A 14,802-nucleotide genomic window follows, 5' to 3' on the forward strand; every position below is an offset into this window, starting at 1 on the left:
GATTATTTGGGTAGAGAAACTATGAGTGGTAACTTCTCTCTTACATTTCTGATTTATAATAAAAACAAGTTTTACTCCAATAATTAGCAATAATAGTAACCATTTGTTAAAGAAATGAGCACAGCAGATGTGTCAACGCTTCCCTCTCTCTGGCCTGCACAGCTCACCATCTGCTACCTGGATATGCTGATGACCAGCGAGGAGCGCCGGAAGCAGCTGAGGGACCAATACTGCTTTGAATGTGACTGTTTCCGTTGCCAAACCCAGGACAAGGTATGTAGTATGGAACCAGATTGAAACACTTCCATGGCAAAATCTCAATGATCTTCAGAGAACCCCACCTTGGTTTCATAAACCCAAAAGTAATGACCCTCAGTACATGGTAGGAAACAGATACATAAAGTAACTCATCAAACTGCATATATTTTGTTTCCTGGAACTTTTGTCACCCACCAAGCTGAGATTTAACCAAAGGCAAGGATCTATGGAGTTTAGAGTCACGTGGGAATGTAGGCATTAAACATGTAATTAAAAGGATGGGTGAAGGACAGAGTGCTAGTAGAACATATGTAGTAAGCAGGTTGAATTACATTATGATTGACAAGTTATTGCTCAGTAAACAACATACACCAAGTTTTACCTAGTTTATTTCTTTAAAAATGTTTTTTTAAAATAAAATGAGGTTTGTTGAGGTACAATTTACATGTGAAAAATTTACCCTACTTAATGAGACAGTTCTATGATTTCAACAAATGCAGTCATGAAACTGCCATCAAAATCAAGATACAGAATGGTTTCATTTCCCAAAAAAGTGCCCTCGTGTCCCTTTATAGTCAACCCTACCATCCCTACCCCAACCCCTGATAACCACTGATCTGTTTTTTATCCCTATAGTTTTTTCCTTTTGTTTTTAGTTGACACATAATGCTTGCACATATTTGTGGGATACAGAGTGATAATTATGTGTATACTATGTGTAGTATCGTATCAGGGTGATTAGCATATCTGTCACCTCATATATTTATCATTTCTTTGTGTTGTGAACATTCAAAATCCTCTTTTAGCATTTGGAGAATATACAATAAATTAAAGTGAACCATATCTCCCCTGCAATGCTGCAGATGAGCAGATTCATTCCTCCTAAGTTTGTGTTCATTAACCAACCTCTCCCCACCTTCTTAGCCTCTAGTACCCACAGTTCTGCTCTCTACTTCCATAGGATCAATTTATTTTGTTCCCACATATAAGTGAGAACACGGAGCATTTTATCTTTCTGCTTCTGACTCATTTTGCTTAACATAGTGTCCTCTAGGCCCATCCATGTTGCCATGAATGACAGAATGTCATTCTTTTTCATGGCTGAATAATATTCCATTGTGTATATATGCCACATTTTCTTTATCCATTTTTCCATTGATGGACACATAGGCTGATTTCCTATCTTAGTTTTTGTGAATAGTGCTGCTATAGTAAACATGGGGCTGCAGGTATCCCTTTGATATATTGATTTTCTATCCTTTGGATAAATACCCAGTACTGTAATGACTAGATTGTATGGTAGTTCTATTTTTAGTTTTTTGAGAACCCCTCATGCTGTTTTCCATAATGACTGTACTATTAGGTGGGTGCAAAAGTAATTGCAGTTTTTGCCATTAAAAATAATGGCAGTGGCCTCATTGTAGAGGCCTTTCACTTCCTCAGTTAAATTTATTCCTAGGTGTCTTTTTGGGGGAGCGGGTAGCTATTACTTTTAATGGCAAAAACCACAACTACTTTTGCACCAGCCTAGTAGGAGAGTACGTTTTCTCCACATCCTTGCCAGCGTTTGTTAATTTTTTTTTTTTTTTTTTTTGTGTGTGTGTGTTTTTGGTAATAGTCATCCTAATTGGGGTGAGATGACACCTCATTTTGGTTTTGATTTGCATTTTCCTGATGGTTGGTGATAAGCATTTTTATTGGCCTTTTGTATATGTGTTAGATACATGTCTATTTAGATCCTTTGCCCTCTTTTGAATTGGAATATTTGTGATATTTTTGCTGTTGAGTTCCTTGTATATTCTGGATATTAGTTCCTTTTTGAATGCATAATTTGCAAATACTTTCTGCCATTTTATAGGTTGTCTCTTCACTCTGTTGAGTGTTTCCTTTGCTCTGCAGAAGCATTTTGGTTTAATACAGTCTCATTTGTCTATTTTTGTTTTTGTTGCCTGTGCTTTTGTGGTCTTAGCCATAAAATCTTTGCCTAGACCAATGTCCTGAAGTGTTTCTGCTATGTTTTCTTTTAGTATTATAGTTTCCAGGCTCACAATAGTTAATTAATTTTGGTTGATTTTTCTGTGTGGTGACAGATAAGGGTTTAGTTTCATTCTTCTGCACATGGATATCCATCTTTCTGATGACAAATAATTAAAGAGGTGTCCTTTCCCCACTGTATGTTCTTGGTGCCTTTGTTGACAATCAGTTGCCTATAAATACATGGATTTAATGATGGGTTTTCTGTTCTGTTGCATTGGTCTGTGTGTCTGTTTTTAGACCAATTCCATGTTTTTTTTGTTAGTATAACCTGGTAGAATATTTTGAAGTTAGGTAGTGTGATGCCTCCAGCTTTGTTCTTTTTGCTCAGTATTGCCTTGGCTATTTGGGGTCTTTTTTGTTTTCATATTAATTTTGGAATCATTTGTTCTATTTCTTGAAGAATATCATTGGTATTTTAATAGGGATTGCATTGAATCTGTAGATTGCTTTGGATAGTATCATCATTTAGCAATGTTGATTCTTCCAATTAATGAGCATGGTATGCCTTTCCATTTGTGTTCTCTTCAGTTTCTTTTATCAATGTTTTATAGTTCTCATTGCAGAGGCCTTTCACCTCCTTGGTTAAATTTATTCCTAGGTATCTTTTTTTGGGGGGTGGGTAGATATTGTAAATGGGATTACTTTCTTGATTTCTGTTTCAGGTAGTTCATTATTGGTGTATAGAAACACTGCTGATTTTTGCATGTTGATTTTGTGTCTTGTAGCTTTACTGAATTTATCAGTTCTAAGAGTATTTTGGGTGGAGTCTTTTAGTTTCTCTATATATAAGGTCATGTTGTCTGCAAAGGGAGGACAATGGGATTTCTTCCAAGTTAAATGCCCTTTATTGCTTTTTAAACATCTTTATTGATATATGATAGTTGTACATATTTGTGTGGTATATGTGATTTTGATACCAGCATACAATGTGTAATGATCAAATCTGGGTAACTGGGAGATCCATCTCCTCAAAAATTTATGTTGGGAACATTCTAAATTTTCTCTTCTAGCTATTTTAAACTATTGTTAACTATAGTTGCCCTATTGTGCAGCTGAACACTAGATCTTACTCCTTCTATTGAGCTGCAATCTCTTATGCATTAGCCAACCCCTCTTCATCCCTCTACCTACTACTCTTTCCAGCCTCAAAACCACTATTGGATTCACTATCTCTATGAAATCAGCTTATTTTTAGTTCCCATGTATGAGTGAGAACATGAGATATGTCTTTGTGTGCCTGGCATATTTCACATAATGTAATGTCTTTCAGTTCCATCCATGTTGCTGCAAATGACAAGATTTTATTACTTTTTATAGAGGAAAAATACTCAGTTGTGGGTGTGTATATATTTATATATATATACATATTGAATTTTTTTTTTACTTATTGATGGACACTTAGGTTGATCCATGCCTTGGCTATTTTGAATAGTGCAGCAATAAACATGGGAGTGCAGATATCTCTTTGATATTCTGATTTCCTTTCTTTTGGATCTATATCCAACGCTGGGATTGTTTGGTTATATGGTAGTTGCGTTTTTAGTTTCTTGAGGAACCTCCTTACTGTTCTCCATAGTGGTTGTACTAATTTACATTCCTCCAACAATGTGTGAGCCTTCCCCTTTCTCCACATCCTTGCCAGCATTTGTTATTTTCTTACTTTTTCATAGTAGCCATTTTAACTGGGCAGATGATCTCATTGTGGTTTTAATTTGCATTTCCCTGACCATTAATATTGTTGAACTTTTTTTTATATATCTGTTGGCCGTTTGTATGAATTCATCAGACTTTTGCCTGTTCTTAATTGGGTTGTTTCCTGCTATTGAGTTTGAGTTCCTATATATCGTGGTTATTAATCTCTTGTCTGATGAATACTTTGCAAATTTCTTTTCAATTCTATAGGTTGTTTCTTCATTGATTATTTTCTTTGCTGTACAGAAGATTTCTAGATTGATATAATCTCATGTTTCTATATTTGCTTTGGGTGCCTGTGCTTTTGAGGTCTTGCTCAATAAATAGTTGCCCAGCGCAATGTCCTGAAGTGTTTCCCCAATGTTTTCTTACAGTAGTTTCATGGTTTTAGGTCTTATATTCAAATATTTAAGCTGTTTTGATACGACTTTTGTATATGGGGAGAGGTAGGTGTCTAGTTTCATTCTTTTGCATATGGGCTATCCAGATTTTCCTTTCTCAATGTATGTTCTTGGTGACTTTCTTGAAACTCCATTGACTAAATGTGTGGATTGGATTCTATGTTCTTTCATGTGTTCCATTGATCTGTGTGTCCATTTTTATGCTAGTACCATGTTTGTTTTGGTTATTGTAATTTTATAGAGCATTTTGAAGTCAGATAATGTGATGCCTCCAGCTTTGTTCCTTTTGTTCAGGATTGCTTTTGTTGTTCCATGCAAATTTCAGGATTGCCTTTTTCTTTTCATGTGCAGAATGGCATTGATATTTTGATATGGATTACATTGAAAATGTTGATTGCTTTGGATAGTACAGTCATTTTAACAGTATTCTTCCAATCCTCATGGGCTATCTTTCCAATTATGTTAACTTCACTTTTATCAGTACTGTATAGTTTTTATTGTAGCTATTTCACTTTTATTAAGTTTAGTCCTAGGTGTTTATGCTATTTTATTGTAGCTGTTGCAAATGGGATTGCTTTATTTATTTTCAGATGTTTGCTGTTGGCGTATAGAAGTGCTACTGGTTTTTGTCTGTTGATTTTGTATCCTGTGACTTGACTGAATTTATCAGTTTGTTTTTGTTGGAGTCTTTTGGTTGTTCTAGATGTAAGATCATGTTGTCTGTGAACAAGGCTAACTTGAATTCGTCCTTTCTAATTTGAATGCCCTTTAACTTTTTCTCTTGTCTAATCGCTCTGGCTAGGAATTCCAGTACTGTGTTGAGTAAGAGTGGTGAAAGTGGACATCCTTGTCTTGTTCCATGTGGTAAAGGAGGGGATTTCAGTTTTTCCCAATTCAGTGTGATGCTAGCTTGGGGTTTGTCATATGTGGCCCTTAGTTTCTGAAGCGTGTTTCCCTCATACCCAGTTGGTTAAGATTTCTTATCACGAAGGCAGATTGAATTTTATTGAAAGATTTTTTTCAGCATCTGTTGAAATGATCATATGGTTTTGTCATTGGTTCTGTTAATGTGATGTATCACCTTTATTGATTTACATATGTTCAACCATCCTTCCATCCCTGAGATGAATCCCACTTGATTATGATGAATGATCTTTTTAATGTTGAATTTGATTTGCCAGTATTTTGTTGAAAAAAAAAGTGCATCTATGCTAATCAGTGATATTGGCCTTTAGTCTTTTGTTGTTGTGGCTTTGTCTAGTTTTAGTATCAGGGTAATGCTGGCTTTATATAATGAGTTTGGAAGTATTTCCTCCTCCTAAGTTTTTTGGAATAGTGTGAGTAGAATTGGTATTTATTCTTTTTTAAATGTTTGGTAGAATTCAGCAGTGAAGCCATCAGGTCCTAGGCTTTTCTTTGGTGGGAGACTTTATTACTGTTTCTATCTCATTACTTGCTATTGTTCTGTTAACGTTTTCTGTTTTCTTCATGGTTTAATCTTGGTAGTTTGTGTATGATTGGGAATTTATCCATTTCTTCTAGGTTTTCCAATTTATTGGCATACAGTTGTTCCGGACAGTCTCTAATCATGCTTTGAACGTCTGGGGGATCTGGTATAACATCCCCTTTTTCCTCACTGATTTTACTTGAGTCTTCTCTCTTTCTTGGTTAGTCTAGCAAGTTCTTTATTAATTTTGTTTATCTTTTCAAAAAACCAACTTTTTGTTTCATTGATCTTTTGTATTGTTCTTTAATCTCTATTTTGTTTAGATCTGTTTAGATCTTTATTTATTACCTTCTACTAATTTTGGTTTTGGTTTATTCTTGTTTTTCTAGTTCCTTGAGATACATTGTTAGACTTTTTAACTTGAAATCTTCCTACCTCTTTTATGTAGGTGTTTATTGCTATAAACGTCCATCTTAACACTACTTTTGCTGTAACCCATACATTTTGATATGTTGTATTTCCATTTTCATTTGTTTGAAGAAAGATTTTGATCATCTTCTTAATTTCTTCATTGACCCAGTAGTCATTCAGCAGCGTGTTTAATTTTCATGTATTTGTACAGCCAAAGTTTCTTTTATTGATTTCTAGTTTTTTTTCTGTTGTGGGAAGTCAGGGACCCTGAACGGAAGGACCTGCTGAAGCCACGGCAGAAGAACATAAATTGTGAAGATTTCATGGACATGTATTAGTTCCCCCAAATTAATACTTTTATAATTTCTTACACCTGTCTTTACTGCATTCTCTGAACATAAATTGTGAAGATTTCATGGACACTTATCACTTCCCCAATCAATACCCTTGTGATTTCCTATGCCTGTCTTTAATCTCTTAATCCTGTCATCTTTGTAAGCTGAGGAGGATAAATGTCACCCCAGGACCCTGTGATGATTGTGTTAACTGCACAGATCATTGTAGAGCATGTGTGTTTGAACAATATGAAATCTGGGCACCTTGAAAAAAGAACAGGATGACAGCGATGTTCAGGGAACAAGGGAGATAACCTTAAACTCTGACTGCTGGTGAGCCAGATGGAACAGAGCCATATTTCTCTTCTTTCAAAAGCAAATAGGAGAAATATCACTGAATTCTTTTTCTCAGCAAGGAACATCCCTGAGAAAGAGAATGGGCCCTGAGGGTAGGCCTCTGAAATGGCCACTTTAGGGGTGGCTGTCTTTTATGGTCGAAGCTGAAGGGATGAAATAAGCCCCAGTCTCCGGTAGTGCTCCCAGGCTTATTAGGACGAGGAAATTCCCGCCTAATAAATTTTGGTGAGACTGGTTGTCTGCTCTCAAACCCTGTCTCCTGATAAGATGTTATCAATGACACTGCGTGTCCAAAACTTCATTAGTAATTTTAATTTCACTAATTTTAATTTTTAATTTCGTCCTGTGATCCTGTGACCTCACCCTGCCTCCATTTGCTTTGTGGTATTTTATTACCTTGTGAAGTATGTGATCTCTGTGACCCACACCCTATTCGTACACTCCCTCCCCTTTTGAAAATTGCTAATAAAAACTTGTTGGTTTTATGGCTCAGAGAGCATCAGAGAACCTGCCGACATGTGATGTCTCCCCCGGACACCCAGCTTTAACATTTCTCTCTTTTGTACTCTTTCCCTTTACTTCTCAGACCAGCCGACGCTTAGGGAAATAGAAAAGAACCCACGTTGAATATCAGGGGTGGGGTTCCCCCAATAATTTCACTGTAGTCTGAAAAGATACCTGATATGATTTCAATTTCTAAAAATTTGTTGAGCCTTGTTTAGAGGACTAATGTATCATTTATCTTGGAGAATGTTCCATTTACTGATGAGATAAAAGTATATTCTACAGCTGTTGGATATATTTTTTGTAAACATCTGCTGGGTTCTTTTGTTTTGTGGTGCAGATTGTGATATTTTTCTGTAGATTTTCTGTCTAGATGATCTGTCCAATGCTGAAGTCCCCAACTATTACTGTACTGTGGTCTCTCTATTTGGCCCTAATAATATTTGCCTTGTATATCTGGGTGCTCCAGTTTGGGTGCATATGTTCACAATGGTTATATCCTCTTGCTGAATTGATATTTTCATCATTAAATAATGACCTTTTTTGTCTTTCTGTTTTTTGCCTTAATGTCTATTTTGTGTGATACACTACAGCTACTCCTGCTCAGCTTTGGCTTCTGTTTGCATGGAGTATTGTTTTTCATCCCTTCACTTCTTTTTTGAGATGGAGTCTCACTCTGTCACCATGCTGGAGTGCAGTGGCACAATCTCAGCTCACCACAACCTCCGACTCCCTGGGTCAAGGGATTCTATGACCTCGGCTTCCTGAGTAGCTGGGACTACGGGCATGTGCCACCATGCCCAGCTAATTGTTACATTTTTAATAGAGACAGGGTTTCACCATATTGACCAGGATGGTCTCGATCTCCTGACCTCATGATCTGCCCGCCTTGGCCTCCCAAAGTGCTGGGATTACAGGCATGAGCCACCATGCCTGGCCATCCCTTCACTTTTAATCTGTCTTTACAGTTGAAGTGAGATTTTTTGCAGGCAGCATATAGTTGGATTCTTGTTGTTGTTCCTACCCATCCAGTCAATCTTTTAATTGGGGGAATTTAAACCATTTACTTTTATGGTTATTTATATGAGAGGACTTATTCCTGACATTTAAAAAATTGTTTTCTGTTTTGTAAATCCTTTGTTCTCCTCTTCCTCTTGTATTGTTTGCCTTTACAGTTTGGTAGTTTTCTGTAGTGATAACATTTGATTCCCTTCTTTTTCCCGTTTGTGTATCTGTTCTATCAGTGAGTTCTCTACTTTTGTGTTTTCATGATGGTAAATATTGTCCTTTTGCTGCTGGAAATAGGACTCTCCTAAGAATTTTTTTTAGAGCTAGTCTAGTGGGGATGAATTCCTTTGGTTTTGGCTGTTATTTAATTAAATAGGTTTTCTCTGACTTTAAATTCTTTTGCTTAAAAAAATTTGGTGGGTACATAGTTGGGGCATATATTTATAGTGTACATGAGATGTTTTGATACAGGGATGCAATGTGAAATAAGCATGTTAAGGAAAATATGGTATCCTTCCCCTCAAGCATTTATCCTTTGAGTTACAAGCAATCCTATTACATTTTTTAAGTTATCTTAAAACATACAACTAGGTTATCATTGACTATAGTCACCCTATTGTGCTATCAAATAGTAGGCCTTACCCATTCTTTCTATTTCTGTTGTACGCATTAACCATCCCCACCTCCCCTGTAAACCATCTACTATTCCCAGCCTCTGTGAAGCCTCCTTCTACTCTCTCTGTCCATGAGTTCAATTGGTTTGATTTTTAGATACCACAAACAAGTAAGAACATATGTTTGTCTTTCTGTGACTGGCATCTCACTTAATGTAATAACCTTCATTTCCATCCATGTTGTTACAAATGACTGGATCTCATTTTTTTCTGGCTGCATAGTACTCCATTGTGTATATGTACCACATTTTCTTTATCCATTCATCTGTTGATGGACGTTTAGTTTGCTTCCAAATCTTAGCTATTGTGAGCAGTGCTGCAACAAACATAGGAGTGCAGATACCTCTTCGATAAACTGATTTCCTTTGTTTTGGGTATATACCCAGCAGTAGGATTGCTGGATCCTATGGTAGTTCTATTTTTAGTTTACTGAGGAACCTCCAAACTGTTCTCCATAGTGGTTGTATTAATTTACATTCCCATCAACGGTGTACAAGGGTCCCCTTTTCTTCACATCCTCACCAGCTTTTGTTATTGCTTGTCTTTGTTATTATAAGCCCTTTTAACTTGGGTGAGATGATACCTCATTATGGTTTTGATTTGCATTTCTCTGACAGTGATGTTAAACACCTTTTCATATGTCTGTATGCCATTTGTATGTCTATTGAGCAATGTCTATTCAAATCTTTTGTCTATCTTTTGAACAGATTATTAGATTTGTTTTTTCTGTAGATTTGTTTGAGCTCTTTATATATTCTGGTGATTAACCCTTTGTCAGATGGGTAGCTTGCAAGTATTCTCTCCCATTCTGTCGGTTGTCTCTTCACTTTGCTGATTGTTTCCTCTGCTATGCAGAAGCTTCTTAACCTGATGTGATCCCATTTGTCCATGTTTTCTTTGGTTGCCTGTGTTTATAGGGTATTGCTCAGAATATCTTTGCCCAGACCAGTGTCCTGGAGATTTTTCTTAATATTTTCTTGTAGTAGTTTTATAGTTTGAGGTCTTAGATTGAAGTCTTGAATCCGTTTGATTTTATTTTTGTATATGGTGAGAGATAGTGGTGTAGTTTCATTGTTTTTCACATGGCTATCCAGTTTTCCCAGCACCATTTATTGAAGAGACTGTCTTTTCTATGTTCTTGGCAGTCTTATCAAAAATGAGTTCACTATAGGTGCGTAGATTTGCTTCGGGGTTTTCTAGTCTGTTCCATTGTTCTGTGTTTCTGCTTTTATGTAGACCTGAAGCCAGCACAGTGCTGGGTCTTGCCCAAGACCTGATGTAGCCACTCCCTGGCTACTGACTGTGTTTGCTCAAGGGTCTGGGGCTCTACAATCAGCAGGTGGCAAAGCCAGGAAGGCGTATGTCCTTCCCTTCAGGGCCATGAGGTCCCCCAGGCCCCAGGTGGGTCCAGAAGTGCTGTCTGGGAATCAGGGACTAGAGTCAAAAACCTTAGAAGTCTACCTGGTATTCTTTTATATTACGACTGAGCTGGCACGAAAACTGTAAGACTCACTCTTTCTCACTCTTCCCTCCTTTTTCCAAAGGCACAGGAACCTCACCCTAGCCACCTTTACTCCTGGCCACATGGAGTATTTCCAGACTACCCCCAACATTCCCTTAAGGCCCAAGGTCTCTTAAGTCAGCTTGTGGTGAACGCTGCAGGGATTTGGGACTCTCTCTTCAGGGAAGAGGGCTCCCCTATGGTCCAAGGCAGGCCCAGAAATGCTAAGACTCAAGTCTTGGAATCAGGGACCCCAGGAACCGACTCTTGGGGTTCTTGGTACCTAAGATGTTGGTACCTGAGTCCCTTTTACTTTTCTGTCTGCTTTTCTCAAACAGAAGGAGTTTTGCCCTGTAGCTACAGCCGGTTATGTGCTGAGTCTCACCTGAAGCCAGCAAGTCCTGGAGACTCACCCAAGGCCCTCGATGTAATACCTGGGTGTCACTGCTGGTTATTCAGGGCCCAAGGGCTCTGCGGTTAGCAGGTGATGAATGCTGGCAGGACTGGGTCCTTTCCTTCAAGGCAGCAGCTTCCCTTCCGGCCCAGGGTATGTCTGCAAATGTCATCTGGGAGCTATGGCCTGGAATGGGGGCCTCATCACTCTGCTGGTGCCCTATCCGGCTGTGGCTGAGCTGGTATCCAAGAGGCAGGACAAAGTCCTCCCCACTGTTCCCCGTCCTCTCCTCCAGCAGAAGGAAGGGGGTCTCTCTTGGAGCCAGGTGCTGTGCACCCTGGGGCTAGGGGAGGGGTGATGCCAGCACTCCCTTGGCTGCCCCAGCTGGTGCCTCAGTATGTCGCATGCCCCCTAAGTCCACTGTCCCTGGGCCTAGTTCAGCTGTAGGACTTGCCTACGAGTTGCAGTCGTTGTGGCCTAGACTGCCTTTCAAGTTTACTTAGAGACCAAGAGCACTTTGGCCCTCGGTGGTGAGGTTTGCGGGCACTCAAGTTCGGACCTCTGGGACAGGAGATTCCCCCCTGGCTAGGGCTAGTTTACGTGCTCCCTCTGTGGGCAACATCAGATGAGTTTGGTTTGATTTTCCTTTCTCCTCTAACAGGACAGGACTGAGTTCAATGCCTCACAATTGCTGTATTCTTCCTCGGATGAGTCTGTTTTCACACTGCTATAAAGATGTTACCTGAGACTGGGTAATTTACAAAGAAAAGAGTTTTAATTGACTCACAGTTCCACATGCTTGGGGAGGCCTCAGGAATCTGATAATCATAGTGAAGAGGAAGAGGCATGTCTTACATGGTGGCAGATGAGAGAGAAAATGAAGAGCAGAAGGGGAATCATAGTGAAGGGGAAGAGGCATGTCTTACGTGGTGGCAGATGAGAGAGAAAATGAAGAGCAGAAGGGGAATCATAGTGAAGAGGAAGAGGCATGTCTTACGTGGTGGCAGATGAGAGAGAAAATGAAGAGCAGAAGGGGAAGAGCCCCTTATAAAACCATCAAATCTCATGAGAACTCACTCACTGTCACGAGAACAGCCCCCATGATCCAGTCACTTCCCACCAGGTTCCTCCCTTGACCTGTGAGGATTATGGGGATAAACTGAAGATGTAATTCCCGTAATCCCCATGTGACCTGGATGTGAGACATGGAGTCATATTTGCAGCCTGATGATGTGGTAGAAAAGAAAAACCCATATTCTGGGGAGAAATTCAGGCTATAGAAATTTGCACAAGTAACAAGGAGCCTAATGTTAATCACCAAGACAATGGGGAAAATGTCTCTAGAGGATCTCAGAGACTTTCACAGCAGCCCCTCCCATCACAGGCCCAGAGGCCTAGGAGGAAAAAAAAAATGGTTTTATGGGCAGGGTCCAGAGCCCCCCTGCAGTGTGCAGACTTGGGGCCCTGCATCCCAACTGCTCCAGCTGTGACTAAAAGAGGTCAAGGTACAGCTCAGGCTGTTATTTCAGGGGATGTAAGTCCCAATTACAATTTGAGATTTGGGTAAGGACACAGAGCCAAACTCTATCATCCCTTCCCTAGCACCCAGAGAGACTCTTATCACCACGCACCACTGCTGGGGGTCAGGGAGAGGTGACATTGGCGATTCAGGACAGCTTGTTCTCTCTCTTCAGTGCCCCTTTTCGCAGTATGAAGTGAAAACCCAGTTCTGTGAATGCTCATCTGGCGTTTGGTTCTCATGAAGGGGTTTTTCTGTGTGGATAGTTGTTAACTTGGTGTCCTTGTGGGGGTGGGGGCAATCGGTGGAGCTTTCTATTCCAGCATCTTGCTCCACCTCTGTTTTCTCTGACTTTTAAAATTTCTTCTCCTGTTGGAAATTTCAATATTTGAATACTTTTTACTTTATGATGTCCCATATGTCACTTAGGCTTTCTTCGTCCTTTCTTGTTATATTTTCACCTTTTTTGGACTGACTGTGTCATTTCAAAAGATCTGCCTTCGATTCAGAAATTCCTTCTTCGTGATCTAGCCTATTGTTGAAGCTTCTCGATTATATTTTTTAATTTTGTTCATTGAATTCTTCAGTTCTAGGATTTCTCTATTGCTTCTTTTTATGATATCTCTTTGTTGAATTTACTCAGATCATTAACTGCTTTTCTGAGTTTTTCATATTGTCTGTCTGTTCTCTTGTATATCACTGAGTTTCCTTGAGATCATTATTTCACATTTCTTTTCAAGCATATCATAGATTTGCTTTTGTTTGATATCTTTTACTGAAGAATTGTGTTCCTTTGTAGGTGTCATGTTTTCTTTTTGACATTTCTTGTGTCCTTACATCTGTATATCTGGTGTCATAATTGCTTCTTCTAAGTTTTTGGATTGGCTTTCATTGAGAATGACTTTTTCATGTAGATATATTTACGGTATTTGTTGGGTAGAGTTCTTTTGCTCTGATTCTGGGTGGGCACAGTAGTGTGGTCTCCATATTTCTTTATCCATAATCAGTGTCAGCAGTTATCACAAGTTCCTTAGTGGCTTAGGCTGTGGTTGTTAGTGGAGGCTTAGGCAACCTTTGCTGGGGATGGAGACACCAGGTGTGCTGGTTCTTGGGCCCCTGGGTGGCACGTGTGGGTACTGGTGATGGTGGCAGTGGGCCAGGCATTCTGGTCCTTAGGTGTCTAAATGACATGAGTCTATCAACAGGCATTGTAATGGTGCATATAGCACAACTGGAGATGGGTTGACCCAGTCCTGTCCTCAATTTCCTTGATGCCATGTGCAGACATGTGCAGGCTTAGCCTATCTTCCAGCCCCCAGATAGTGTACAGATGGGACCTCTGGGCGTTGTGCCCCAGAGAGCTGGTCCTCAGGCCCCCTGAAGGCATGCACAGGTGTGTGGTGGCCTTGTCCTTGGAAGGGTGGCATCACTGTAGGTGGCAGTGACCCCAGACAGGCAGTTCCCATGCTTTGAGAAATATGTGCTTCAGCTCCATTTGTCTTGGGGGCAGCCTCCTGGTGCACTGGTTCCCCTGGTCCCCAGGGTATAGGACACAATGTGGGTTAGAGTACAGGACACCGTACCTGTACTTGGTCGTACCACTTGGTCCAGCTGGCCTCATGATACTGCAGCCCTCTGAGTGGATGTGGGGGAATATCAGTGGCATTCCAGGGATGTGGAATGGGCTTCTGGGGTCCAGGGCAGGATGTAGTCTGGTGGTTGCTGGGCTCTCAAAACGGTACCATGTCATAGCACCTTGGGTCTTGAGGGGTGACTAGAATGCAGCATGAATGCCCTCGAGAACAATTCCACGATGGACTCCAGCCAACTCCCTATACTGGGCTCGGGGCCTGTGAAGATGAGCAGCTCTCCTGTGGCTAGGATGGCGGGCATCTGTGGTGGTAATGTGGACAGCTGGAGAACTCTTGCTTACCTTTTCTCTACAATGGGGAGGGGGAGCCTTTCCTGGCTCTGAGCCAATCCTGGCTGAGACTGCTGGTTACCTTCCCTCGTTTTCTGTGCCTTGGAGAGTCGCTGTCCCTTTTGTGCTGAATTCCATTGTTCCCTCTTAGATGCGCTGCTTAACCTGTGGTTATCTGCTCACTGTTTTTGATTTTTTTGGTGGAGGAGATGAGTGCCAGCTGCCTCTAGTCAGCCATCTTGATGACGTCTCTATTTCTTTAACATTTGCCCCACAAGGCTTTCCCCTGCAGCACGTTATGAGATTGAGATCACTTGTCTAACAACTTTTACCCTGAGAAAGG

At 40.1% G+C, this 14,802-nt stretch overlaps 1 protein-coding gene across 16 annotated transcripts in view; it reads left to right on the forward strand.

Annotated features, from left to right (window-relative positions):
* Window positions 1-14,802, forward strand: part of LOC105474705 (SET and MYND domain containing 3) — an 813,173-nt gene that overhangs the window by 587,582 nt on the left and 210,789 nt on the right. For all 16 annotated transcript variants that reach the window (XR_011607705.1, XM_071069323.1, XM_071069331.1 and 13 more), the window contains one exon: window positions 163-273. Coding sequence is in view for 15 of the 16 variants with exons in the window: in XM_071069323.1 (XP_070925424.1) it covers window positions 163-273 (111 nt within the window). In the remaining variant the exon portion in view is untranslated. The remainder of the gene's footprint in view (window positions 1-162; window positions 274-14,802) is intronic.

The sequence above is a fragment of the Macaca nemestrina genome, chromosome 1 (genome assembly GCF_043159975.1).
Source record: "Macaca nemestrina isolate mMacNem1 chromosome 1, mMacNem.hap1, whole genome shotgun sequence".
NCBI lineage: Eukaryota > Metazoa > Chordata > Mammalia > Primates > Cercopithecidae > Macaca > Macaca nemestrina.